This window comes from Oncorhynchus keta, chromosome 17 (genome assembly GCF_023373465.1).
Source record: "Oncorhynchus keta strain PuntledgeMale-10-30-2019 chromosome 17, Oket_V2, whole genome shotgun sequence".
In the NCBI taxonomy this organism is placed as follows: Eukaryota; Metazoa; Chordata; class Actinopteri; order Salmoniformes; family Salmonidae; genus Oncorhynchus; species Oncorhynchus keta.
This window is the reverse complement of record NC_068437.1, coordinates 36364854-36391436: the sequence shown is the minus strand read 5'-3', so window position 1 is coordinate 36391436 and position 26583 is coordinate 36364854. Positions and strand designations below refer to the sequence as shown.

At 42.7% G+C, this 26583-nt stretch overlaps 1 protein-coding gene across 4 annotated transcripts; it reads left to right on the top strand.

Annotated features, from left to right (window-relative positions):
* The first annotated feature begins 8095 nt into the window (after positions 1–8095).
* LOC118395779 (uncharacterized) lies at positions 8096–26013 on the top strand. Of its 4 annotated transcripts, none has more exons than XM_035789703.2 (13): positions 8096–8632; positions 11135–11230; positions 12833–12920; positions 13094–13418; positions 14076–14169; positions 15230–15317; positions 15544–15868; positions 16081–16174; positions 16277–16364; positions 17449–17773; positions 24260–24353; positions 24452–24539; positions 24743–26013. In XM_035789703.2, exons 4-13 carry the CDS (start codon positions 13139–13141, stop codon positions 25349–25351), a joined length of 2085 nt encoding a protein of 694 aa, XP_035645596.1. In that variant the 5' UTR covers positions 8096–8632; positions 11135–11230; positions 12833–12920; positions 13094–13138; the 3' UTR covers positions 25352–26013. The 4 variants fall into 4 exon arrangements, with proteins under 4 accessions (XP_035645596.1, XP_035645597.1, XP_035645594.1 ...); XM_035789701.2 differs by having other exon boundaries at positions 8097–8632; positions 13067–13418; XM_035789704.2 differs by lacking the exon at positions 11135–11230.
* Positions 26014–26583: the final 570 nt, after the last annotated feature.

Sequence of the window (26583 nt, the reverse complement as noted above, 5' to 3'; positions counted from 1 at the left end):
TTGATAACCATTGCTATGAACACTAAGAAGCCAACCTTACTTAAGTGATAATGCCCTCGAAGCCAGTATTTGTAAGATATATTGGCCAATATATCCTCCAAACGCCAGCTTTGAGGGCATGATCACTTTTATACAACGGGTTACCAACATATTCAAATAATGATTTACATATTTTCATTACATATTTTATTTTTATGAATTCATTCTTCCTTCAACAAGATGTAGTCTCGACACAAATCTAGGGTTGCTACCCTAACTGGTTGGTCGTTCATTCTAACGGTTCGTTTGCCAGAGACGTGACTCAGTCGTTAAGTATTTTTGTTCTGCATCTATGGACCCAGTCGTTCGATCTAAATGTTCTGTTGCCATACTGGCTGGCAACGTTCTTATCCCATGGTTGCTAGCTAGCCAACTACGGCTAACGTACAGTCACGTCAAACAGTGCAGCCAGAGAGGCACCACTCGCCTCAGTTATGTTGTCAACAAGGTAGCCTGATCTGTTGTTCAGAAACATAACCGAGGTAAAGACAGTTTCAATTTGGATATTCGCACTTTCAAACCACTTGAGCCACAGACTCCAAATAAGTGTCAATATGTTGGAAAAATTGCGCAAAACACTGCACAGGTCTTGTTTTCACGATTTGGTCATTCATTCACTTTCCAAAGCTAATAAACATTTGGAAATGTGAGCAGCATTAAGTATTCCTAGTTGAATTAGTTAGGGAGTGTAAACAAAGTACAAACTTTTGTTAAATTTTAATTTCAATAGCTCCTTGGTCATGTGACCTACTGACCTCAACCAAGGTTCAGAATGTCCACTAACTACACTTCTATATTGCACACCCTTTAGTTTGTCCATTTTCTCCTCACTCAATTTTACATGATTTTTTTTCAAAATGTTAAATTTCAATAGCTCCTTGGTCATGTGACCTACTGACCTCAAACAAGGTTCAGAATGTACACTCAGTGGGCAAGTCAGATCTGTAACTGTGGGATAAGGATTGGCTCTAAGGGCTGAGTCGGTCAGGCTTGGTGAGAGTGACTCTGGACGTGCCCCGGGCCCTTCTTGCGGATCTCCCCAGCTACGGTGCTAGCCGGCCCTTAGAAACGGACTTAGAACTGGTATGGACCTGGGGAATCCGACTGTTTAATTAAAACAACAGCATGTAGTGGAGATGGCGTGTGCCTTACCATTAGCTGACACTACCAAGCCTCAGGCTTGCCTGAGTGCGGGACACCACACATTGTAGGTGGGGAGGTCTTCTCTACGCTCACTAGACTCTAGACCCATTGGCCCCGCAGTGATAGGGCATTGCATGGATCTGGATCATGCCCTACGAAGTGGGGAGAGGTATCTCCAGCTTGTCTGGGGAGGGAGGCCTACATCTGATGTGGGTAGTACCATCCACGCCCATTGATTTGCTGCGGACCTATAAAATGGACGGGTGAAGCCTAGGTTCCCACTGGGCACAGATCACTGAATGTCAACTTGAGGAAATTCAAAGGAATATTACCCACCTGTCGCGGTCACACTCAAATCACACAAGCACATTTGGTGTATGTGCTTGGCTGAAGAGCCAATGGTGCGAAGCTACCATCTATGGGATTATGACTGAATGCCTCTATGTCAGAATCCCCCCTAAACGTAACGATACAGTAGCACCACAGATCTTCGGTTGGCCCGGGATAGCCTGCCTCTTTTGGCAGGTGAGTAGAGCTGTTAGTGACGGGGTTGGGGTGCGGCCGGATGAGTTACCGCCCCCTTCTCCTGATGCGCACCGCATGTTTGTGGAGAACATAGTGCTAAATCACTTGCAGACAACCTGATTCTGGGTCGGGGTTCCATACGTAGCAGAGCAGCTCACTCGCTGTGATCTATTGAAAGTCAGCCATCGATCCAAGCTTTTGTCGGGGACAGAAGGCATCTTCCTCCACCATCCTCCTTCTTTACTTATGGGTTACCAGATGTATGCAGAAGGGCCAGGGGCCAAAGGCCAGACACAGAGTGTGAGAAAGCCCAAGCAGGCAGGTAGAAGGCGTAAGACATTGACATGGGGCTCTGGATAGGTAGGGGGCTAGGTGGTGGTCACCCATCCACCCCCCCATCCACTCCACCTGTGAGTCAGGTTGGGACTCGCTGTAGAAGTCAAAGGGTCACCAGGTGCACGAGGAGGTGCACTCAGGTGCACTCCATCAAGGCAGGGGGCACTCAGAGTCCGAGCAGGGGCGGCCGGACACGGAGGCCATGGAGTTTATTTAACTAGGCAAGTCCGTTAAGAATAAATTCTTATTGGGACTGTTTGGGACAAATTCTTATTGCCTGTTTGGCCCTGTCCAGGGGTATCGTCGGGTGGGGCCACAGTGTCTCCCGACCCCTCCTGTCTCAGCCTCCAATATTTATGCTGCAGTAGTTCATGTGTCGGGGGGCTAGGGTCAGTCTGTTATATCTGGAGTATTTCTCCTGTCTTATCCAGTATCCTGTGTGAATTTAAGTATGCTATCTCTAATTCCCTCTCTCTTTCTCTATCGTTCTCTCTCTCTCGGAGGACCTGAGCCCGAGGACCATGCCTCAGGACTACCTGGCCTGATGTCTCCTTGCTGTCCCCAGTCCACCTGGCCGTGCTGCTGCTCCAGTTTCAACTGTCGTTCCTGCGGCTATGGAACCCTGAATTGCTCACCGGACGTGCTACCTGTCCCAGACCTGCTGCTTTCAACTCTCTAGAGACAGCAGGAACGGGAGAGATACTCTGAATGATCGGCTATGAAAAGCCAACTGACATTTACTCCTGAGGTGCTGACCTGTTGCACCCTCTACAACTACTGTGATTATTATTATTTGACCCTGCTGGTCATCCATGTTCTGTTATAATCTCCACCTGGCACAGCCAGAAGTGGACTGGCCACCCCTCATAGCCTGGTTCCTCTCTAGGTTTCTTCCTAGGATCTGGCCTTTTTAGGGAGTTTTTCCTAGCCACTGTGCTTCTACACCTGCATTGCTTGCTGTTTGGGGTTTTAGGCTGGGTTTCTGTACAGCACTTTGAGATATCAGCTGATGTAAGAAGGGCTTTATAAATACATTTGATTTATTGACAATGACTGCCTACCCTGGACCAATTGTGCGCCACCCTATGGGACTCCCAATCACGGCAGATTTGATGCAGCCTGGATTCGAACCAGTTACTGCAGTGACACCTCTTGCACCGAGATGCAGTGTCTTAGACCTCTGTGCCACTCTGGAGCCACACTCAGAGTCTCTGAGTGGTAAAAAGTGGACGGGTCACAAACTGCACAGAGACTGTTTCGGGTTACCAGGTGCACGTGGTTCCTGACAGCGGAAATATAGACGTCTTAGTGTCCGGGATGCTTAAGTGTGGTTGCCTAGTGGGCAAGGTTATGGAGATGGCTGACCCTGGCCGGGACGCGGTGATGGGTGATGCCCAGTGAGAGGGGTGTTGACCGGATAGGGAGAGTAGGTGTTGAGTCCCGGAGGTCTGTAGTTCCAGGGAGTAAGCTATACACTCTCAGCCCCAGGGAGAGGGCAGGCAGGCGGCAGGGAGTGTAGGCATAGAGGCCTGGAGTCAGAGGTCACCAGGTCAATGGGTGCCTGCCTGGAGGTCAGGAAGGCCCCAGGTAGAAGGCCCAAGTGAATAGGTGTGTGAGTGACACTGTCCTTCAGGGGAACAGAGCAGACAATTAATGTAAAATTGTGTGAGATGAAAATGGACAAACGAAAGGGTGTGCAATATAGAAGGGGAGTCAGTGGATATTCCGAACCTTGGTTGAGTCCAGTCGATAACATGAACAAGGAGCTATTGAAATGAGAACATTTGAAAAATTAATGTAAAATCTTGTGAGATAAAAATGGACAAACTAAAGAGTGTGCGATATAGAAGGGTAGCCGGTGTACATTCTGAACCTTGTTTGAGGTCAGTAGGTCACATGACCAAGGATCTATTGAAATTAGAAGGTTTGACAAATGTACAATGGCTTGCGAAAGTATTCACCCCCTTGGCATTTTTCCTATTTTGTTGTCTTACAACCTGGAATTGTCACGCCCTGGTCAAAGTATTTTGTGTTTATCTTTATGTATTGGTTCAGGCCAGGGTGTGGCATGGGGTTTTTGTATTGTGGTGTGTTTTGTCTTGGGGTTTTGGTATATAGTGGGATTGTAGCTAGTGGGGTGATCTAGCAGAGTCTATGGCTGTCTGGAGTGGTTCTCAATCAGAGTCAGGTGTTTATCGTTGTCTCTGATTGGGAACCATATTTAGGCAGCCATATTCTTTAGTTGTGTTGTGGGTGATTGTCCTTGGTGTCCTGATGTCCTTGTTCTGTGTTAGTTTACACAAAGTATAGGCTGTTTCGGTTTTTGTTCCGTTTGTGTTTTTTCGTGTCTACGTTGCTTATTAAACATGGATCGCAATCTACACGCTGCAGTTTGGTCCGACTCTCCTTCACCACATGAAAACCGTAACGGGAATGAAAAGTACATTTTTGGGGGTGTTTGTATCATTTGATTTACACAACATGCCTACCACTTTGAAGATGCAAAATAAATAAATAAATTATTTACATAAAAACAGAACTTGAGCATGCATAACTATTCACCCCCCCAAAGTCTATACTTTGTAGAGACACCCTTTGCAGCAATTACAGCTGCATGTCTCTTGGGATATGTCTCTATTAGCTTGGCACATCTAGCCACTGGGATTTTTGCCCATTCTTCAAGGCAAACCTGCTCCAGCTCATTCAAGTTGGATGTTTCTGCTGGTGTACAGAAATCATTAAGTCATACCACAGATTCTCAATTGGATTGAGGTCTGGGCTTTGACTAGGCCATTCTAAGACGTTTCCCCTTAAACCACTCAAGTGTTGCTTTAGCAGTATGGTTAGGGTCATTGTCCTGCTGGAAGGTGAACCTCCGTCCCAGTCTCAAATCTCTGGAAGATTGAAACAGGTTTCCTCTCAAGAATGTCCCTGTATTTAGCTCCATCCATCATTCCTTCAATTCTGACCAGTTTCTCAGTCCCTGCCGATGAAAAACATCCCCACAGCATGATGCTGCCACCACCATGCTTCACTGTAGGGATGGTGTTCTCTGGGTGATGAGAGGTGTTGGGTTTGCGCCAGACATAGTATTTTCCTCGATGGACAAAAAGCTTAATTTTAGTCTCATCTGACCAGAGTATCTTCTTCCATATGTTTGGGGAGTCTCCCACATGCCTTTTGGCGAACACCAAACATGTTTGCTTATTTTTCTCTTTAAGCAATGGCTTTTTTCTTGCCACTCTTCCATAAAGCCCTGCTCGGTGGAGTGTACTATGGACAGTCCTATGGACAGATATTCCAATCTCCGCTGTGGAGCTTTGCAGCTCCTTCATGGTTATCTTTGGTCTCTTTGTTGCCACTGATTAATGCCCTCCTTGCCTGGTCCATGAGTTTTGGTGGGCAGCTCTCTCTTGGCAGGTTTGTTGTGGTGCCATATTCTCTCCATTTTCTAATAATGGATTTAATGGTGCTCCGTGGGATGTTCAAAGTTTAGGATATTTTTTTATAACCCAACCCTGATTTATAATTCTCCACAACTTTGTCCCTGATCTGTTTGGAGAGCTCCTTGGTCTTCATGGTGCCGCTTGCTTGGTAGTGCCCCTTGCTTAGTGGTATTGCAGACTCTGGGGCCTTTCAGGAACAGGTGTATATGTACTGAGATCATGTGACATGTCATGTGACAATTAGATTGCACAGAGGTGGACTTTATTTAACTATTTTTTTTTTTACTTCTGAAGGTAATTGGTTGCACCAGATATTAGTTAGGGGCTTCATAACAAAGGGGGTGAATGCATACAGTTGAAGTAGGACGTTTACATACACTTAGGTTGGAGTCATTAAAATCATTTTTCAACCACTCCACAAATTTCTTTAGTTTTGGGAAATCGGTTAGTACATCTGCTTTGTGCATGACACAACTAATTTTTCCAACAATTGTTTACAGACAGATTATTTCACTTATAATTCACTGTATCACAATTCCAGTGAGTCAGAAGTTTAAATACACTAAGTTGACTGTGCCTTTAAACAGCTTGGAAAATTCAAGAAGAGGATAAAGGGGGAGGCTTGCAAGCTGAAGAACACCATCCCAACCGTGAAGCACGGGTGTGGCAGCATCATGTTGTGGGGGTGCTTTACTGCAGGAGGGACTGGTGCACTTCACAAAATAGATGGCATCATGAGGAGGGAAAATGATGTGGATGTATTGAAGCAACATCTCAAGACATCAGTCAGGAAGTTACAGCTTGGTCGCAAAAAGTTGTGGCAAAATGGCTTAAGGACAACAAAGTCAAGGTATTGGAGTGGCCATCACAAAGCCCTGACCTCAATCCTATTGAAAATGTGTGGGCAGAACTGAAAAAGCGCTTGCGAGCAAGGAGGCCTACAATCCTGACTCAGTTACACCAGCTCTGTCAGGAGGAATGGGCCAAAATTCACCCAACTTATTGTGGGAAGCTTGTGGAAGGCTTCCTGAAACTTCTGACCCAAGTTAAACCATTTAAAGCCAATTCTACCAAATACTAATTGAGTGTTTGTAAACTTCTGACCCACTGGGAACGTGATGAAATAAATAAATGCTGAAATAAATAATTATCTCTAATATTATTCTGACATTTTACATTCTTAAAATAAAGTGGTGATCCTAAAACAGGGAATTTTTACTAGGATTAAATGTCAGGAATTATGAAAAACTGAGTTTAAATGTATTTGGCTAAGGTGTATGTAAACTTCCGACTTTAACTGTATGCACATGTAACGGATGTGAAACGGCTAGCTTAGTTAGCGGTGCGCGCTAAATTGCGGTTCAATCGGTGAGGTCAATCATTATATGAAATCCAAATAAAAATCTATTTAAATTACAGGTTGTAATGCAACAAAATAGGAAAAACGACAAGGGGGATGAAGACTTTTGCAAGGCACTGTATGTAAAATCTTGTGAGAGAAAAAATGGACAAACTCATTCTGAACCTTGGTTGGGGACAGTAGGTCACATGACCAAGGAGCTATTGAAATGAAAAAGTTAGAAAAATTAATGTAAAATCGTGTGTGATGAAAATGGACCAACCAAAGAGTATGCAATGTGTAGGCCAACTGAGTGTACATTCTGAACCTTGTTTGAGTCAAGTAGATCACATGACCAAGGAGCTATTGAAATTAGAAACATTGAAAATTAATGTTAAATCGTGTGAGATGAAAATGGATAAACAAAATATTGTGCTATATATATGGCTACAGGTCCTGGCTGTAGGTCCTAAGACTAAGGAGCTATTGAATTTCACAAATGGACAAACAAAAGATTGTCCAATGTGTAGGCCCACTGAGTGTACATTATGAACCTCGTTTGAGATGTGTGGGTCACATGACCAAGGCGCTGTTGAATTTCAAAAATGTAAATAAATAATTTGAAATAGTGTGAGATGTAAACTGACAAAAAAAATGTGTGTAATGTGTGTCTATGCCATCGGGTTAGCTAGAACCAGTTTTTAATGTTTTAAGAGTAATGGTCACTATGTTGATGGTCCCTAACTGCTGTTGGTGGATGTAAGGAAAACTACAGGCGAATAAACAGCCATCACTAACACAAAGAGGCTGCTGACAACATACAGACTTGAAATCATTAGCCACTCTAACAAATGGATCCCTAGTCACTTTATTAATGACACTTTAATAATGAGGTTTACATATCTTGTATTTCTCATCCCATATGTATATACTGTATTTTAGACCATCTATTGCATCTTGCCTATGTCACTCGGTCATTGCTCATCCATATTTATATGTACATATTCTTATTCCATCTCTTTACTTAGATCTGTGTATTAGGTAGTTGTTGTGGAATTGTTGGATTACTTGTTAGATATTGCGGCACTGTAGTAAATAAAAGCACAAGCATCTGCTAACCATGTATGTGACCAATACAATTTGATTACTCCACTTTTGTTTTGAGCCGACATCACTTTCGGGCAGAATGGGGCAGCCGGCTCATGCCCGGGAGACAGCCCGCTTCCAAAACGAATGCAATCATCTTCCACGCTTTGCAAAATACGCCTGCCCGGGCCAGATTAATAGAATCCCCTCACTAGTCAGCTTGTTAAATAGAAGAAAAACTGCATAACATCTCGTTAAATGTTGTACATTATTGTGCAACCTGTTCTATTTGGTACCAACTCGAAATATTCCTAACACATGGACAAATTTACTGAGAGATGAAAGGAAGAAATTGTTTTGATTGTTATTCTGTTAGTGGGTTGGGTTATCTGAGCTAGCTGCTTGCTACCAAAACGTTAGCGGCCACTATTGCCTGCCTAGGCTACGAAAACGTTAGCTCCTAGCTAAACAACGAATCGAGCGCTGGCAAATCCAAAGTTCTTTGTTTCAACAAACTGCACCTTGAAGAGAAAAATATTATCAAACTCAACGAGATTCTGGCTGCAGGATAGCTACAACTACCTACTCAGCATTTCTTATAGTAAGCTCACTGGATGGAAAGCTTGGGCACGCTTCCTTCCTGTAAGTGTTCACTTCTCCATTCTTTAGCTGCCGCAAATGGTGGACCAACTTCCCGTCACGGATAGCTCTTATAAAAGTGAGTAGCTAATGTTATTAGCTAATTTCCCTTGTCTAATTTAGTTAGCTGGCAGAAGGTCAATTGTAACGTGTGCAATTGCAGGTTGTTTTACTAGTAAAGTCATTTATTATGTGGATTGTTTTTATCAGCTGTGCCTCCATCGAGATCTCTAGCTTGTTATAGACAAGGAGATAGCAACACATTGTGTTTTGTTTACTGTATCTGAAAAGGACATCAATAGGTTCATAGAACTCTGTTCCTCCAATGAGGTTATTTTCACAGGACAAATCAATTCTGCCAAGGTTGCCTGGAAGTATTTATTTATTTATCTATTTCACCTTTATTTAACCAGGTAGGCCAGTTGAGAACAAGTTCTCATTTACAACTGCGACCTGGCCAAGATAAAGCAAAGCAGTGTAACACAAACAACAACACAGAGTTACACATGGAATAAACAAACGTACAGTCAATAACACAATATAAAAATATATATACAGTGTGTGCAAATGAGGTAAGGCAATAAATAGGCCATAGTGGCGAAATAATTACAATTTAGCAATTAAACACTGGAGTGATATATGTGCAGAAGATGAATGTGCAAGTAGAGATACTGGGGTGCTGGGGTGCAAAGGAGCAAAAAATATAATAATATGGGGATGAGGTAGTTGAGTGTAGAGGTCGACTGATTATGATTTTTCAACTCGATACCGATTATTGGAGGACCAAAAAAAGCCGATACTTTTTAAATATACATATTTGTAATAATGACAATTACAACAATACTGAATGAACAATGAACACTTTTATTTTAACTTAATATAATACATCAATATCTATTTAGTCTCAAATAAATAATGAAACATGTTCAATTTGGTTTAATAATGCAACAACAATGTGTTCGAGAAGAAAGTAAAAGTGCAATATGTGCCATGTAAAAAAGCGTTTTTAAGTTCCTTGCCTGCTGCTGCCTACCACCGCTCAGTCAGACTGCTCTATCAAATCATAGAACATGAGAACATATGAAATCTGGTGGTTCCGTTCAACATGAGTCTTTAATATTCCCAGGTAAGTAGTTTTCGGTTGTAGTTATTATAGGACTATTTCTCTCTATACTATTTGTATTTCATGTACCTTTGACTATTGGATGTTCTAATAGGTACTTTAGTATTGCCAGCCTAATCTCGGGAGTTGATTGGCTTGAAGTCATAAAAGAGCTGCTGGCAAACGCAGTAAAGCACTGTTTGAATGAATGCTTACGAGCCTGCTGCCTCCTACCACCGCTCAGTCAGACTGCTCTATCAAATCATAGACTTAATAATATAATAACACACAGAAATACGAGCCTTAGGTCAATAATATAGTCAAATCCGGAAACGATCATTTCAAAAACAGAACGTTTATTCTTTCAGTGAAATACGGAACCGTTCTGTATTTTATCTAACGGGTGGCATCCATAAGTCTAAATATTGCTGTTACATTGCACAACCTTCAATGTTATGTCATAAAATTCTGGCATATTAGTTTGCAACTAGCCAGGCGGCCCACACTGTTGCATATACCCTGACTCTGCGTGCAATGAAATGCAAGAGAAGTGACACAATATCCCTAGTTTAATATTGCCTGCTAACATTCATTTCTTTTAACTAAATATGCAGGTTTAAAAATATATACTTCTGTGTATTGATTTTAAGAAAGGCGTTGATGTTTATGGTTAGGTACATTTGTGCAACGATTGTGCTTTTTTCACAAATGCGCTTTTGTTAAATCATCACGCGTTTGGTGAAGTTGGCTATCTTTGTTAGGAAGAAATGGTCTTCACACAGTTCGCAACGAGCCAGGCGGCCCAAACTGCTGCGTATACCCTGACTCTGTTGCACAGAACGCCAGAGAAGTGACACATTTTCCCTAGTTAAAAGAAATTCATGTTAGCAGGCAATATTAACTAAATATGCAGGTTTAAAAAATATATACTTGTGTATTGATTTTAAGAAAGGTGTTGATGTTTATGGTTAGGTACACATTGGTGCAACGACAGTGCTTTTTTCACAAATGCACTTGTTAAATCACCCGTTTGGCGAAGTAGGCTGTGATTCAATGATAAATTAACAGGCACCCTGCAACGCAGGGCAAGCTAGATAAACTAGTAATATCATCAACCATGTGTAGTTAACTAGTGATTATGTTAAGATTGACATTTTTTTATAAGATACATTTAATGCTAGCTAGCATCTTACCGTGGCTCCTTGCTGCATTCGCATTACCGGTAGTCAGCCTGCCACGCAGTCTCCTCGTGGAGTGCAATGTAATCGGTGTCCAAAAATGCAGATTACCGATTGTTATGAAAACTTGAAATTGGCCCTAATTAATCGGCCGACCTCTAGTTGAGTGGGTTATTTACAGATGGGCTATGTAGAGGCGCAATGATCTGTGAGCTGCTCTGAAAGCTGATGCTTAAAGTTAGTGAGGGAGATATGAGTCTCCAGCTTCAGTGATTTTTTTTTTTTTTGCAATTCGTTCCAGTCATTGGCAGCAGAGAACTGGAAGGAAAGCCAGTCAAAGGAGGACTTGGCTTTGGGGGTGATCAGTGAAATATACCTGCTGGAGAGCGTGCTACAGGTGGGTGCTGCTATGGTGACCAATGAGCTGAGATAAGGCGGGGCTTTACCTAGCAAAGACTTACAGATGACCTGGAGCCAGTGGGTTTGGCGACGAATATGAAGCTAGGGCCAGCTAACGAGAGCATACAGGTCGCAATGGTGGGTAGTATATGGGGCTTTGGTGACAAAACAGATGACACTGTGACAGACTGCATCCAATTTGCTGAGTACAGTGTTGGAGGCTATTTTGTAAATGACATCGCCGAAGTCAAGGATCGGGAGGATAGTCAGTTTTACGAGGGTATGTTTGGCAGCATGAGTGAAGGATGCTTTGTTGTGAAATAGGAAGCTGATTCTAGATTTAATTTTGGATTGGAGATGCTTAATGTGAGTCTGGAAGGAGAGTTTAGTCTAACCAGACACCTAGGTAGTTGTCCACATATTCTAAGTCAGAACTGTCCAGAGTAGTGATGCTAGACGTGTGGGCATGTGCGGGCAGCGATCGGTTGAAGAGCATGCATTTAGTTTTACTTGCATTTAAGAGCAGTTGGAGGCCACGGAAGGAGAGTTGTATGGCATTGAAGCTCATCTGGAGGTTAGTTAACACAGTGTCCAAAGAAGGGTCAGAAGTATACAGAATTGTGTTGTCTGCGTAGAGATGGATCAGATAATCAGCAACAAGAGCGACGTTGATGTATACAGAGGAAAGAGTCGGTCCGAGAATTGAACTCTGTGGCACCCCCATAGACAGACTGCCAGAGGTCCTGACAACAGGCTCTCCAATTTGACACACTGAACTCTGTCTGAGAAGTAGTTGGTGAACCAGGCGAGGCAGTCATTTGAGAAACCAAGTCTGTTGAGTCTGCCGATAAGAATGCGTCCAAAGCCTTGGCCAGTTTGATGAATACGACTGCAGAGTATTGTCTTTTGTCGATGGCGGTTATGATATCGTTGAGGACCTTTAGCGTGGCTGAGGTGCACCATTGACCAGCTCTGAAACCAGATTGCATAGCGGAGAAGGTATGGTGGGATTCGAAATGGTCTGTAATCTGTTGGTTAACTTGGTTTTCGAAGACCTTAGAAAGGCAGGATAGGATAGATATAGGTCTGTAGCAGTTTGGGTCTAGAATGTCTTCCCCTTTGAAGAGGGGGATGACCACGGCAGCTTTCCAATCTTTGGGGATCTCAGACGATACGAAAGAGAGGTTGAACAGACTGGTAATAGGGGTTGCAACAATTGCGGCGGGTAATTTTAGAGAGTTTCCGGATTGTCTAGCCCAGCTGATTTGTAGGGGTCCAGATTTTGCTGCTCTTTCAGAACATCAGCTATCTGGATTTGGGTGAAGGAGATGGTGGAGGCTTGGGCAAGTTGCTGTGGGGGTGCAGAGCTGTTGACTGGGGTAGGGGTAGCCAGGTGGAAAGCATAGCCAGCTGTAGAAAAATGCTTATTGAAATTCTCAATTATAGTTGATTTATCGGTGTTGACAGTGTTTCCTAGCCTCAGTGCAGTGGGCAGCTGGGAGGAGGGGCTCTTATCCTCCAAGTATGTCAGGGTTGGTGTATGAAATTGTATACACCAGTATACCACAACCAGGTTTATATCTTTCTTTTAACGGTGCAGTGCAATTCTAAGGGGATTGGGTCTTGATGGAAAGCTGACAGCTGACCAGATTGCCAAAAAGTTGGAAAATCTGAAGACCAAATACAAGGTAAAGTGGGCTTGTGTTCTTAGAAGACTGAGATTTCTGACTTCTAAAATAAGTGTTTACTGATATTGTCAATATTTACTGATCATGAAGTCAAAACAAAAAAGCCTCATCCCAGCCATAGTCACACTTTTGTATTTGTCTTTTAGGACTTAAAATACATTTTTCTTGGCAAGGACACTGTTGCTACCAGCATAGCCTCCTGGCCCTGGTTCCAATTTATGGGCGAGGCCATGGAAGGACGCCTCTTCAACAGCGCCCAAGTTTTGGCAGTGGCATCTTTGGCTGGTGAGGCTCCAGGTTCTTCTTCACCATTAACCAACGAGAGAGGACAGGGGGGTGACGGTGCTGACATTTTGGAGTTCTTGATCAAAACTGAGATGGAGGACAGTGTGGGGACAGAGAACTTGGAGGACAATGCAACTGTTAACACTGACGCAACTCAGACTGAGGGCCCTACTACTATGGGCTGGCGAAGAATTTCAGAATGCTCGTATAAAAGTAAGTAAGTGAGTGAGTTGGGAATACTCTGATTCTGTTGATCATTCAAATTATTTATTCAACCTTAATTTGACCAGGAGGTCTGTTTAGTCCAGGGCTCTTCAACACTGTTCCTGGAGAGCTACCATCCTGTAGGTTTTCAGTCCAACCCCAGTTGTATCTAACCTGATTCAGTTCAATAAATTATTAGAATCAGGTGCCGTAGATTAGGATGGATTGGAGCAAAAACCTACAGGACAGTAGCTCTCCAGGAAAGGGTTGGAGAACCCTGGTCTAGACTCTGGTCTTTAAGGTTACCTAGTGGCGCAGCGGTCTATGGTACTGCATCTCAGTGCTTGAGGCATCCCAACACACACCCTGGTTCAAATCCAGGCTGTAACACAACCGGGCCTTGATTAGGAATCCTATATGGCGGCACGCAATTGGCCCAGCATCGTCCGGGTTTGGCTGGTGTGTGCCGTCATTGTAAATAAGAATTTGTTCTTAACCGACTTGCCTAGTTAAATAAAGGTTAAAATTCAAGAATAAGAATGTAATTGTAGTTATTGGTTGTTAGCAAGCTTGCTGCAAAAAATGGTGTGTTATTTGATACATGGTAATGTATGCTCAATCTGATGTACCTGATTCATATTACTGACATTGGTTCCTGTTTATCAGTGACAGAGCAGGAGACGGAGAGAATGATAAAGCTGCGTGCCGTGAATGAGGCTCTCTTCACAGGCAGAAAACATACTGCCAAGCCTGCCTGGAGGTGAGTATGTTTGGAAAGGACATATACAGACCATGTTTTGGCCCAGCACATCCTGTGATTATCTGTCCCAAATCCACCTCCAGCTCCTTTGCACTTATGTATGTCTAAAAGGACTGGATAGGTGTAAACAATATGATGATAAGTCTTTCTAGCTCGACTTGGAGCTATTAGCATATTGCTTATACCTATTTGATCATTTCAGATTTTGTTAACTGCTCTAAATGAGAATTAGTTTGCAAATTGTTGTCTTCGGCATTTTTGTTTGTCTCTGAGAGGAGGCTGCTGAGTGGAGGACGGCTCATAATAAGGGCTGGAATGGAGTAAATGGAATGGTATCAAACACATGGAAACCATGTGTTTGATGAGTTCGATTACCATTCCATTGATTTCGTTCCAGCCATTACTATGAGCCTGTCCTCCCCAATTAAGGTGCCACCAACCTCCTGTGTTTGAGTTTATTTTATTTTTACAGGGACAGTGCACATTAATCAACATTTCAGTAAAAGTGACGGTTTTAGCCGGCCGGCTAATTTTCAACCGCAGTCCCTGGGCAGGTTATTTAAAAACAATTACAATATAGACAATAGCAACATAGGACAAGCAAGACATAGCATACAGACAGAGCAACATAGGACAAGCAAGACATAGCATACAGACAGAGCAACATAGGACAAGCAAGACATAGCATACAGACAGAGCAACATAGGACAAGCAAGACATAGCATACAGACAGAGCAACATAGGACAAGCAAGACATAGCATACAGACAGAGCAACATAGGACAAGCAAGACGTAGCATACAGACAGAGCAACATAGGACAACAAGACATAGCATACAAACATAGCAACATAGAACAAAAAGCAGCAATACAAAGTTCAAAAAAGCAACAAAGTGTTTCCACACCTCATAAGCTACAGACAACATGGAAAGCTGCAACACACAGAGGGACCATGTTCACATATCTGTTCACATATCTGATTGACCTTCAGCCATGTCTTCAAGCATTTTGTGAAAGTGTGATATTAGGTGCCGTTGTGTTGTCTCCATGTTTTCCTGCAGAGCTATTTTAAATGAGTTGGGCCTTCAGGGAAAGCTGACTACTGACCAGCTTGCCAAAAAGTGGGATAACCTCAAGAGGCGATATAAGGTAATGTGATAGTGACGGCAGTACTCAACCAGCGTATTTGTGTGTTTCATTTTCATTCTTGAATTTTTTTGTGTAGTGTATAAGAAACATTCCCAAAGTTTCTTGAAGTTATTCTTGATCCACAATGTATCACTCTCTCATCACCTCCTGCACACATCTCTTCTCAATTCCACTCCACACTGCTTTGTCCACTGAACCCAGACACTGTATTCCTCTTTTGGTGCAGGAGTTGAAATGTCCAGCCCGCAGCATGGAGAGCAACCCAAATTCCTGGCCCTGGTTCTACCGCATGAATGATGCCATGGAGGGACGATTCGCCAGCTGCGCCCCCATCCTGACGCCATTAGTAGAGGAGGGTGATGAGGAGTTTGAGCCCTCTCCACTACCAAGGAAGAGGGCTCGTCGGACGCCAGGGAAGGGTGGGATGTCTGAGTTCTTGACAGAGTCTGAGATGGATGAGCTGGTGGAAACGGAGGAGAGGAATGGAGCAGCCGTCTTCCAAGGGGCCACCATAGGGGAGTATCACACGGCCACAGAATTCTCATATAAGCGTAAGTGATGATGTTTTGCCTTTCAAAGGGACTATTTGCTCAAAATATAAATCAATATGATTTTCCACTTTCTTGGAATGGTATTGGTCGACCCAGACAGTTTATAAAGTGCATGTTTGAGTTATTGTCAATAAGCTAACTAGCAACAAGTTACTTCGATAACAATTATTTGTGAAGAATAATGCTAGTTGTTATATTTGCTTGATTTACAGTGACTGAGGAGGACACCAAGAGATTGATAGAGTTACGTGCTTCCAATGAGGCTCTTTTCACAGGGAAGAGAAATACGGCCAAGCCTGCCTGGAGGTAAGTTAGCTTGTGTTGGAAGAAACTATTTGGCTAAATAAAAATGTGGTATTTCCAGTCAATGTACTCAGTTTATTTTATACTTCCATTATTTCTCTGTAGGGCTATAGTAAAAGAGATGGGCCTCGCAGGAAAGTTGTCTGCTGACCAGGTTGCCAAAAAGTGGGACAACCTGAAGACAAAATTCAAGGTATTGTAACTAGTGTGTGTCCATGTATATTTTGTCCATGATCTCTCACCCTGTTTCAGGGGCTGTGTGTGTAGTTGCTTGCACATGTACACTGAGTGTACAAAACATTAACACTTTTCCTAATATTGAGTTTCACCCCTTTTGGCCTCAGTACGGCCCCAATTCATCAGGGCATGGACTCTACAAGGTGTCAAGTGTTCCACAGGGATGCTGGCCCATGTTGACTCCAATGCTTCCCATAGTTGTGTCAAGTTGTCTGGATGTCCTTTTGGTGGTAGACCATTCTTTTTATTAATATTTATTTCTTTACTCCCTTTTTCTCCCCAATTTTGTGGTATACAATTGGTAGTTAGTCTTGTCTCATCACTGCAACTCCCGTACGGACTCTGGAGAGGCGAAGGTCAAGAGCTGTGCGTCATCCGAAACACAACCCAACCAAGCCGCACTGCTTCTTGACACAATGCCAACTTAACCCGGAAGCCAGCCGCACCAATGTGTCGGGGGAAACACCGCTGACACAATCACCTGGCGCGTGCACTGCGCCCAGCCCGTCACAGGACATCCCTGCCGGCCAAACCCTCCCCTAACCCAGGCAATGGTGGGCCAATTGTGCTCCGCCCCATGGGCCTCATGGTCGCGGCCAGCTGCGACAGGTGGTGGACCATTCTTGATCCATACGGGAAACTGTTGATCGTGAAAAACCCGGTGGCGTTGCAGATCTTGACACACTCAAACCAGTGTGCCTGACACCTACTACCATACCCCGTTCAAAGGCACTTTTGTCTTGCGCATTCACCCTTTGAATGGCACACATACATGATCCATGTCTCAATGTTTAAAAACAATTATTTAACCTGTCTCCTCCCCTTCTTCTACACTGTTTGAAGTGAATTTAACAGGTGACATCAATAAGGGATCATAGCTTTCACCTGGATTCCCCTTGTCAGTCTCATGGAAAGAGGTGTCCCTAATTTTTGTACAGTCAGTGTATATGTACATGGATGCTCATATGTGGGACCAGAAGATGGATAGGTCACACTAAGTGATATCTCCTAATAAGTTTATATCTTCTCTTATCCTTTAGGACTTGAAGTATCCGCCGCGTGGCATGGAGAACCAGAACACCCCTGCCTCCTGGCCTTGGTTCCAACTCATGAATGATGCCTTCCAGGGCCGACTGGCCGCGAGAGCCCCCAAAATAACTCCCATATGGATGAACGAGGAAGACTACTTGTTTGTATCCTCGCCGATGCCTACAGAGAGAGACCCGTGTCCAATGCCAGAAAGGAGTGAGATTTCTGATCTGGAAGAGGGAATGAGACCAGAGGGGACAGAGGTGGATGGAACGGTTACGTTCTTAGACACCAGTGGAGAGGAGTGCCCCACACCTGTGGAATTCTCCTATAAAAGTCAGTGTCATTCCTTCATTCTTCATGTCTCTGAATGTTCTTTTCAAGGAGGATAAAATATACTTTTAGAAGTCAAATTTCATGAGTTAAAAATGGATTAATGTGTTCAGGTGTATATGGACTAGGGCTGTCCCCGACTAAAATAAATCTTGGTCGAACGAGAGTAGTCTTTTCCTTTGAACAATCGATTGGTCGAAATTTAAAAACATGTCCTTTTCCATATATAGACACACCCTATGTGTTTTAATAAAATCAACTATATGTACTGAGCTTGTCTGATGCTTTAAGCTTGCTGTTTTATTAAATAATTAAGTCACACAAATGACTCAAGGGAGCCAGAGATCAAGATAGCCTAACCAGAAGGGGGAAAAATAACTGTTCCGTACCCTCCTCTTGCTGCTGCTCGCCTTCAAAGATTCTGCCTTGCCGTTACACTCCTGAAGTTGCCGGTAATAAGCTACACCAGGGGTCGGCAACCTTTTTCCATTTGGAGTGACAATTTATCTTACCATTTCTATCGATCTGTGTGCCAGTTATGATTTTCATTTGCACATTTTTGTGGAACAGTTTCATTTAATTTATTGTCTTTTATATCTCAAAATCATTGTAATGTGGTTTATCTAAATTCTAACAAACAAATAAAAACATGGTAGCCTGAAGGTAGAAAATATCCTGATAAATATACTATAAATCACATTGGCTACGCATGTCTGTCTGCAATGAACTTGAAACATGTATCAACTGTGTCCGGCCCAAAGCCCATGCTAGCAAATTTTCAACATTGTATAGAAAATACTGGGCCCTCGGTTTCCCACACTAGTGAGCTTAGGACAGACACAGCTGTAGACTATTTGTGCAAGGGATAATAAGTAATCAATTATTTTGAAGTTTACACTGGATCAGAGCATTACATTTTTCCCTTTCAGGCCGAGTGGTTATTTTATTAATTTTTTATTTCACCTTTATTTAACCAGGTAGGCAAGTTGAGAACAAGTTCTCATTTACAATTGCGACCTGGCCATGATAAAGCAAAGCAGTTCGACAGATACAAGGACACAGAGTTACACATGGAGTAAAACAAACATGCAGTCAATAATACAGTATAAACAAGTCTATATACAATGTGAGCAAATGAGGTGAGAAGGGAGGTAAAGGCAAAAAAGGCCATGGTGGCAAAGTAAATACAATATAGCAAGTAAAACACTGGAATGGTAGTTTTGCAATGGAAGAATGTGCAAAGTAGAAATAAAAATAATGGGGTGCAAAGGAGTAAAATAAATCAATTTAATTAAATACAGTTGGGAAAGAGGTAGTTGATTGGGCTAAATTATAGGTGGGCTATGTACAGGTGCAGTAATCTGTGAGCTGCTCTGACAGTTGGTGCTTAAAGCTAGTGAGGGAGATAAGTGTTTCCAGTTTCAGAGATTTTTGTAGTTTGTTCCAGTCATTGGCAGCAGAGAACTGGAAGGAGAGGCGGCCAAAGAAAGAATTGGTTTTGGGGGTGACTAGATAGATATACCTGCTGGAGCGTGTCCAGGTGGGAGATGCTATGGTGACCAGCGAGCTGAGATAAGGGGGGACTTTACCTAGCAGGGTCTTGTAGATGACATGGAGCCAGTGGGTTTGGCGACGAGTATGAAGCGAGCGCCAGCCAACGAGAGCATACAGGTCGCAATGGTGGGTAGTATATGGGGCTTTGGTGACAAAACGGATTGTACTGTGATAGACTGCATCCAATTTGTTGAGTAGGGTATTGGAGGCTATTTTGTAAATGACATCGCCAAAGTCGAGGATTGGTAGGATGGTCAGTTTTACAAGGGTATGTTTGGCAGCATGAGTGAAGGATGCTTTGTTGCGAAATAGGAAGCCCATTCTAGATTTAACTTTGGATTGGAGATGTTTGATATGGGTCTGGAAGGAGAGTTTACAGTCTAACCAGACACCTAAGTATTTGTAGTTGTCCACGTATTCTAAGTCAGAGCCGTCCAGAGTAGTTTTGTTGGACAGGCGGGTTATCAAAAGGGAGAGAGCTGGAAATATTTGTCAAATACATTGAGGAACTATTGTCATTCTCAATGGAATCTAAAAAGAGACTTTGTTTACTCGCTGTTTTGAGTTGAAGACATTTTTAATTTGAGAAGCTCCACAGCTCAATAGTGGTAGTGAGTTAAGACAATCAGAAATATTTCCCAACATCCTCAAATAGGTAAATTTATAAGTCAAGTAGCCTAGGCCGACTTCTATATGCGTAATCAGGTGCACATCCTTACTCAACATTGACAGGAGCTCTCCAAACAAAAGACAATGGAGAAAAAAATGTACAATTTGTAAATGTTAAGAAATAAACCAAAACTTTTTCTCACAAGTGTAGCATAGGTTGTGAGCTCTGCAAACAACGTTTCCACTCCGACCATGAGAGCGCTTCACGACTGTAATAATAATATTGAATGCATTAACAGAAATTACCGTAATCAAACTAATATTGTTGATTAGAAATTATGTGAATTAAAGTAAATGTAGGTTACTACTACTGGTGATTACAGTTACTGTATATGTAATGGGGAATTGATAGACTAACAATCAAAAGGGCAAACAATTCACACAAGGAAGTTATGAAACAATAAATGTGCATGAAATGGCGGGAAAGACGTGCTTTGTGCATCTTAGCCACACTCCCCTTTTCCTTGGATAGTGGCATCCCCGCGGATTCCTCAATGGATTTAGTCCAGTGAGACCGGCGAGAATCAGACATGTCAAGTGTGCCATGAAAAAATCTATATATTTGCGACTGCTCAACTAAACAATTCTCGGCCGACCAAGAGCCTATCGACCAGACAGTCAACCAGTTGACAAAATGCGGTCAGCCTTAATATGAACCATATACAGTGCCCTCAGAAAGTATTACTCCTTGACTTTCATTTTGTAGTTACATTCTGAATTCAATACATTTACATTACATTTAAGTCATTTAGCAGACGCTCTTATCCAGAGCGACTTACAAATTGGTGCATTCACCTTATGACATCCAGTAGAGCAGTCACTTTACAATAGTGCATCTAAATCTTAAAGTATATTGATTCATATTTTTTTATCACCCACCTACACACAATACCCTATAATGAAGAGTGAAAATATGTTTAGAAACTTTTGCAAAAGTATTAAAAATAAAATATAGATCTAATTTAAGAATTCACACCCCTGAATACTTTGTTGAAGCACCTTTGGCCGAGATTACAGCATGAATTGTCTTGTACAGTGCATTCGGAAAGTATTCAGACCCCTCTACTTTTTCCATGTTTTGTTACATTTTAGAATAAGGCTGTAATGTATTACATTTAAATGTTTTCATCATCAATCTACACAAAATACCAAATAATGAAAACCGGTTTAGACATTTTTGCAAATGTATAAAACACATATTTCTTAACATACCTTATTTACATAAATATTCAGACCTTTTGCTATTAGACTCAATTGAGCTCAGGTGCATCCTGTTTCCATTGATCATCCTTGAAGTTTCAACAACTTGATTGGAGTCCACCTGTGGTAAATTCAATTGATTGGACATGATTTGGAAAGGCACACACCTGTCTATATAAGGTCCCACAGTTGACAGTGCATTTCAGCAAAAACCGATCCGAGACAGGATTGTGCTGAGGCACAGATCTGGGGAAGGGTACCAAAAGAATGGCTGCAGCTGTGAAGGTCCCGAAGAACACATCATTCTTAAATAGAAGAATTTTGGAACCACCAAGACACTTCCTAGAGCTGGCCGCCTGGCCAAACTGAGCTATTGGGGGAGAAGGGCCTTTGTCAGGGAGGTGACCAAGAACCCGATGGTCACTCTGACAGAGCTCCAGAGTTCCTCTGTGGAGATGGGAGAACCTTCCAGAAGGACAACCATCTCTGCAGCACTCAACCAATCAGGCCTTTATGATAAAGTGTCCAGAGAATCCACTCCTTGGTAAAAGGCACATGACAGCCGACTTGGAGTTTGCCAAAAGGCACCTAAAGACTCTCAGACCATGAGAAACAAGATTCTCTGTTCTGATGAAACCAATATTGAACTCTTTGGCCTGAATGCCAAGTGTCATGTCTGAAGGAAACCTTGCACCATCCCTATGGTGAAGCATGGTGGTGGCAGCATCATGCTGTGGGGATGTTTTTCAGCGGCAGGGACTGGGATACTATTCAGGATCGAGGAAAAGATTAACAGAGCAAAGTACAGAGAGATCCTTGATGAAAACCTGCTTCAAGTCACTCAGGACCTCAGACTGGGTGAACGTACACCTTCCAACAGTACAACAACTCTAAGCACACAGCCAAAACAACGCAGGAGTGGCTTCAGGACAAGTCTCTGAATGTCCTTGAGTGGCCCAGCCAGAGCCCGGAATTGAACCTGATCTCTGGAGAGACCTGAAAATAGCTGTGCTCCGACGCTCCCCATCCAACCTGACAAAGCTTGAGAGGATCTGCAGAGAAGAATGGGAGAAATTCCCCAAATACAGGTGTGCCAAGCTTGTAGTGTCATACTCAAGAAGACTCGAGGCTGTAATCACTGCCAAAGGTGCTTCAACAAAGTACTGAGTAAAAGGTCTGATATTTCCATTTTTTATATTTAAAACATTTGCAAATATTTCTAAAAACATGTTTTTGCTTTTTTATTGTGGGGTATTGTGTGTAGATTGAGGCGGGAACAATTTAATATATTTGAGTAAGGCTGTAACCTAACAAAATGTGGAAAAAGTCAAGGGGTCTGTATACTTTTCCGAATGCACGGTTTACTTGTATTTGGTATTTTATTAGGATCCCCATTAGCTGTTGCAAAACCAGCAGCTACTCCTGGGGTCCACACAAAACATGAAACATAATAACATAACACAGAACATTAATAGACAAGAACAGCTCAAAGACAGAACTACATACAAAAAAATGTTTATACGTAGCCTAATACACACAAACTATCTAGGTCAAATATCTGCATTTGAGGATTTTCTCAAGCACCACGTTGGGTGGGGAGTGTGGGAGAACAGCAATCTTTAAGTATTTTCAAAGATTTTCAATTGGATTCAAGTCTGACCTTTGGCTGGGCCACTCAAGCGCTTTCACATTTCTGTTCTGAAGCCATTCCAGGGTTGCTTTGGCTGTATGCTTGGGGTCATTGTCCTGTTTTTATTTTTTTTAATTTTTTTTTTACCTTTATTTAACCAGGCAAGTCAGTTAAGAACATATTCTTATTTTCAATGACGGCCTGGGAGGCAAAGATTTCCATTCCAAGGTCATTTGCACTCTGAAGCAGGTTCTCGTCAAGGATTTGCCTGTATTTGGCTCCATTCATTGTTCCCTCTATCCTTACCAGTTTCCTAGTCCCTGCCGCTGAAAAGCACCCCCATAGCATGATACTGCCACCATGCGTCATGATTTGGATGGTGTTCAGACCGGTGACCAGCTGTGCCTGGTTTTCTCCAGACATAGTGCTTTGCATTCAGGCCAAATGGTTACATTGTCTCATCAGATCATATAATCTTTTGCCTTATGTGCCGAGTCTTTTACATGCCTTTTTGCAATCTTCAGGTTGCCATGTGGCTTTTTCTCAGGAGTGGCTTTCTTCTGGTACAATCTTCCATAAAGTCCAGATTGGTGAAGTGTTATAGAGATGGTTGTCCTTCTGGCCAGTTCTCCCATCTTAGCCAAGGAACTCTGTAGTTCTGTCAGAGTGGCCATTAGGGTCTTGGTCATCTCCCTGACCAAGGTCTTTCTTGCCTAGTTGCTCAGTTTGGTTAAATGGCCAGCTCTAGGCAGAGTAGATCCACATTTGTTCAATTTCCCAATGATGGAGACCACTGTGCTGTTGGAATCTTTCAACACTCTATAAATAGTTTTACACCCTTCCCCAGATATATGCCTCTTCACCACTCAATTTCAGAGCTCTACAGCCAGTTCCTTGGACTTCATGGTATAGTTTCTGCTCTGACATGCACTGTCAACAATGGGACCTTATATAGACAGGTGTTTTCTTTCTAATTTATCTCCAAACAATTCAATTGGCCACAGGTGGGGTGGCGGGGTAGCCTAGTGGTTAGAGCGTTGGACTAGTAACCGGAAGGTTGCAAGTTCAAATCCCCGTTCTGCCCCTGAACAGGCAGTTAACCCACTGTTCCTAGGCCGTCATTGAAAATAAGAATTTGTTCTTAACTGACTTGCCTAGTAAAATAAAGATATAAAATAAATAAAAAGGTGGACTCCAATCAATTTGTAGCGACGTCTCAAAGATGATAAATGGAAATTGGATGCACCTGAGCTCAATCTGGAGTAAAGGGGTGTGAATACTTATTTAAATGAGATTTCTATTTTTCATGATTGTGAGATAAAAAAAATCAACAAAACAACAAAATATGGAATAAGTACTTTATGAAGGCACTGTAGGCAACAATCAAGAAAAACATTGGCAAACGAATAGTAACTTTAATATTGTTTTGATGACAGTGACAGAGCAGGATACGAGGAGGCTGATTAAGTTGCGTGCGGCCAATGAGGTTCTCTTCACTGGGAGGCGAAATGCTGCCAAGGCTGCATGGAAGTGAGTAGGATTTAGTATGAAAATAAATGTCAATGACGAAGCACTAAAGTCAGATATGCATAATCAACACTGATCACATTGGTTATTTTTGTGTGCAGGGCCATTTTAAAAGAGTTGGTTCTCCTGGGAAAGGTGTCAACTTACCAGGTGGCCAAGAAGTGGGACAACTTAAAAAGAAGATATAAGGTAAACTGTCAAGTGTTTCTGGGAAATTTCTGCAACATGAAATAATCAAAATGTAAATAGATCAAAATCAGAATGTTTATATTGAAGGACCAATCCTTAATAATGTCCATGCATTGCTAAAACACTTTCACCCAGCTGAAGTCTGCTCTGTTGTTTGTATTCTACACTGTGGTCACACTTGTCCCCTCTTGTTCCCTGAACAGGACCTGAAGTACCCACCTGTGGGAATGGAGAGCATAGCAGACAACGCTGCTTCCTGGCCATGGTTCTACCTCATGAATGAGGCCATGGAGGGCCGCCTCGCCGCCAGCGGACCTGTCTTGACCCCTATAACGGAGGGTGATGACCCCGAGCCTTCCCCTTCACAGTCCTCTCGAAATAGAGGATGCCCGTTGCTGGAAAAGGGTGACATCACACTGGAGTACCAACAAGAGATTTATGTGCACCCCACCATAGAGGAGTGCCACCGGGCCACAGCAGAGTGTGAGAGTGCACTGAGAGAGGAGAGGTTGGGTAGGGGGCCAGCAGGGGGCACTGCTGCCCAGAAGTCAGTGACACTGGAGAGAGGGTGGGAGATGGTGGAGAGGGAGAGGGCAGCGATAGAGGGGGATAGAGCGGCGGTAGACAGAGAGCGGCAGTGGCTGGAGAGCGAGAGAGCCAACTTGGCAAGAGACAGGATGCTGTTGGAACAGGACATGGCGGCACTTGGTAGAGAGAGAGAGGCCTTTGAGAGCCAGAGGGCAGCAGTGATGATGCACAGTGCTACAGGGGTGCACACTGGACACGTCAACCACTGTGGGATGGGGATGTAGACCTATGGTATTAACTGCCTTGGAAGCCAAGGACTGTTCAAGAGCCTTCAAGTTAATTAGAGGAGTCTTTTCAGCATGTTTTCACCTTATTGGCTCGAGATTAATAAATGTTTTACACTCACAAGAGAACGCGCTGTCTTTGATTTGTGATTGATACATTCAAAACATCTAAACGTAATGGTTTATTAAACTAACAAGTGACAGAGACTTCAATCTGTAAAATGGTGGACTTGTTTTAAATGTCATTTGAGAATTTCTCTTTCTTTTGACAGAACAGGCTAATGATGTCATGTAACCCTTAAAGTGTTTGTGGTGTGACTCATTATCTCAATGGCCTCATCCTGTCTTTTCAGTCTCGGTTGCAATTATATTGTGATATAAGACAAAATTAGCACTATAAGTGAGAGAACTGAATTTGTTATGGAAGTATTAACTTTTTATGTACTGACTACTTTTCTCTAATGTGAAAGCCGTTTCCATTTTCAGACAATGAATATCCTATAAATTACTGCCAAAAAAGTATAGAAGTGAAATATTGTTTGAGAAATCAAATCACAGTATGACCAAAGCTCAAGTGAGAAATGTGGTGGAATATTTTTTTTGAGGAAATAGTACCCGCTCAACAATTGTGTATAGCCTACAATAAAAAGGATCATACTCTGCTCATGATTTTCTTGTTATCGGATCTGTACAAATGTAGAGGACGAGGGGCTAAAATCAATGGATGGTTAGGTTTGAACGTAACAGCTATTTTATTTGACCTTGATATAACTCAACATAGTAATGCATGGAATTAAATATGTTTGTGTCCAGATGCCCTTCGTAGCCAGCTGAAGAAGCTTTGCTAGGAGAATCTCCAGGTGGACTTTATAAAGTCCTTGTCTAACCCGCTCCACTGGCTGGGACAGTGTGTCAAGTGCAGGGGCAAGTCCTTCTTTCTTCAAGGACCTGGAGGTCATGCAGTTCCACCAACTGTCCAGCTTGAAGTGTCATCGCGGCTGCAGCCTCCAGTGCAGTGAGCAGAGTGTTTCTGGGTGGAAATTTTCCATATTACCCAGGAGATTCATTGCCTCTTGCATAGACCTTGTTCAAACATAATGCACAATGTGTTTTTGACAGGCAATGCCTGTGCATAGTACTGCAGTTGTATATTGTTTTGAGAGGGGGTGGAGAAAAGGGAGGGATGATTCAGTGAAAGAATCTGGTGAAGAAAGAAACTTAGCTTTTAACTT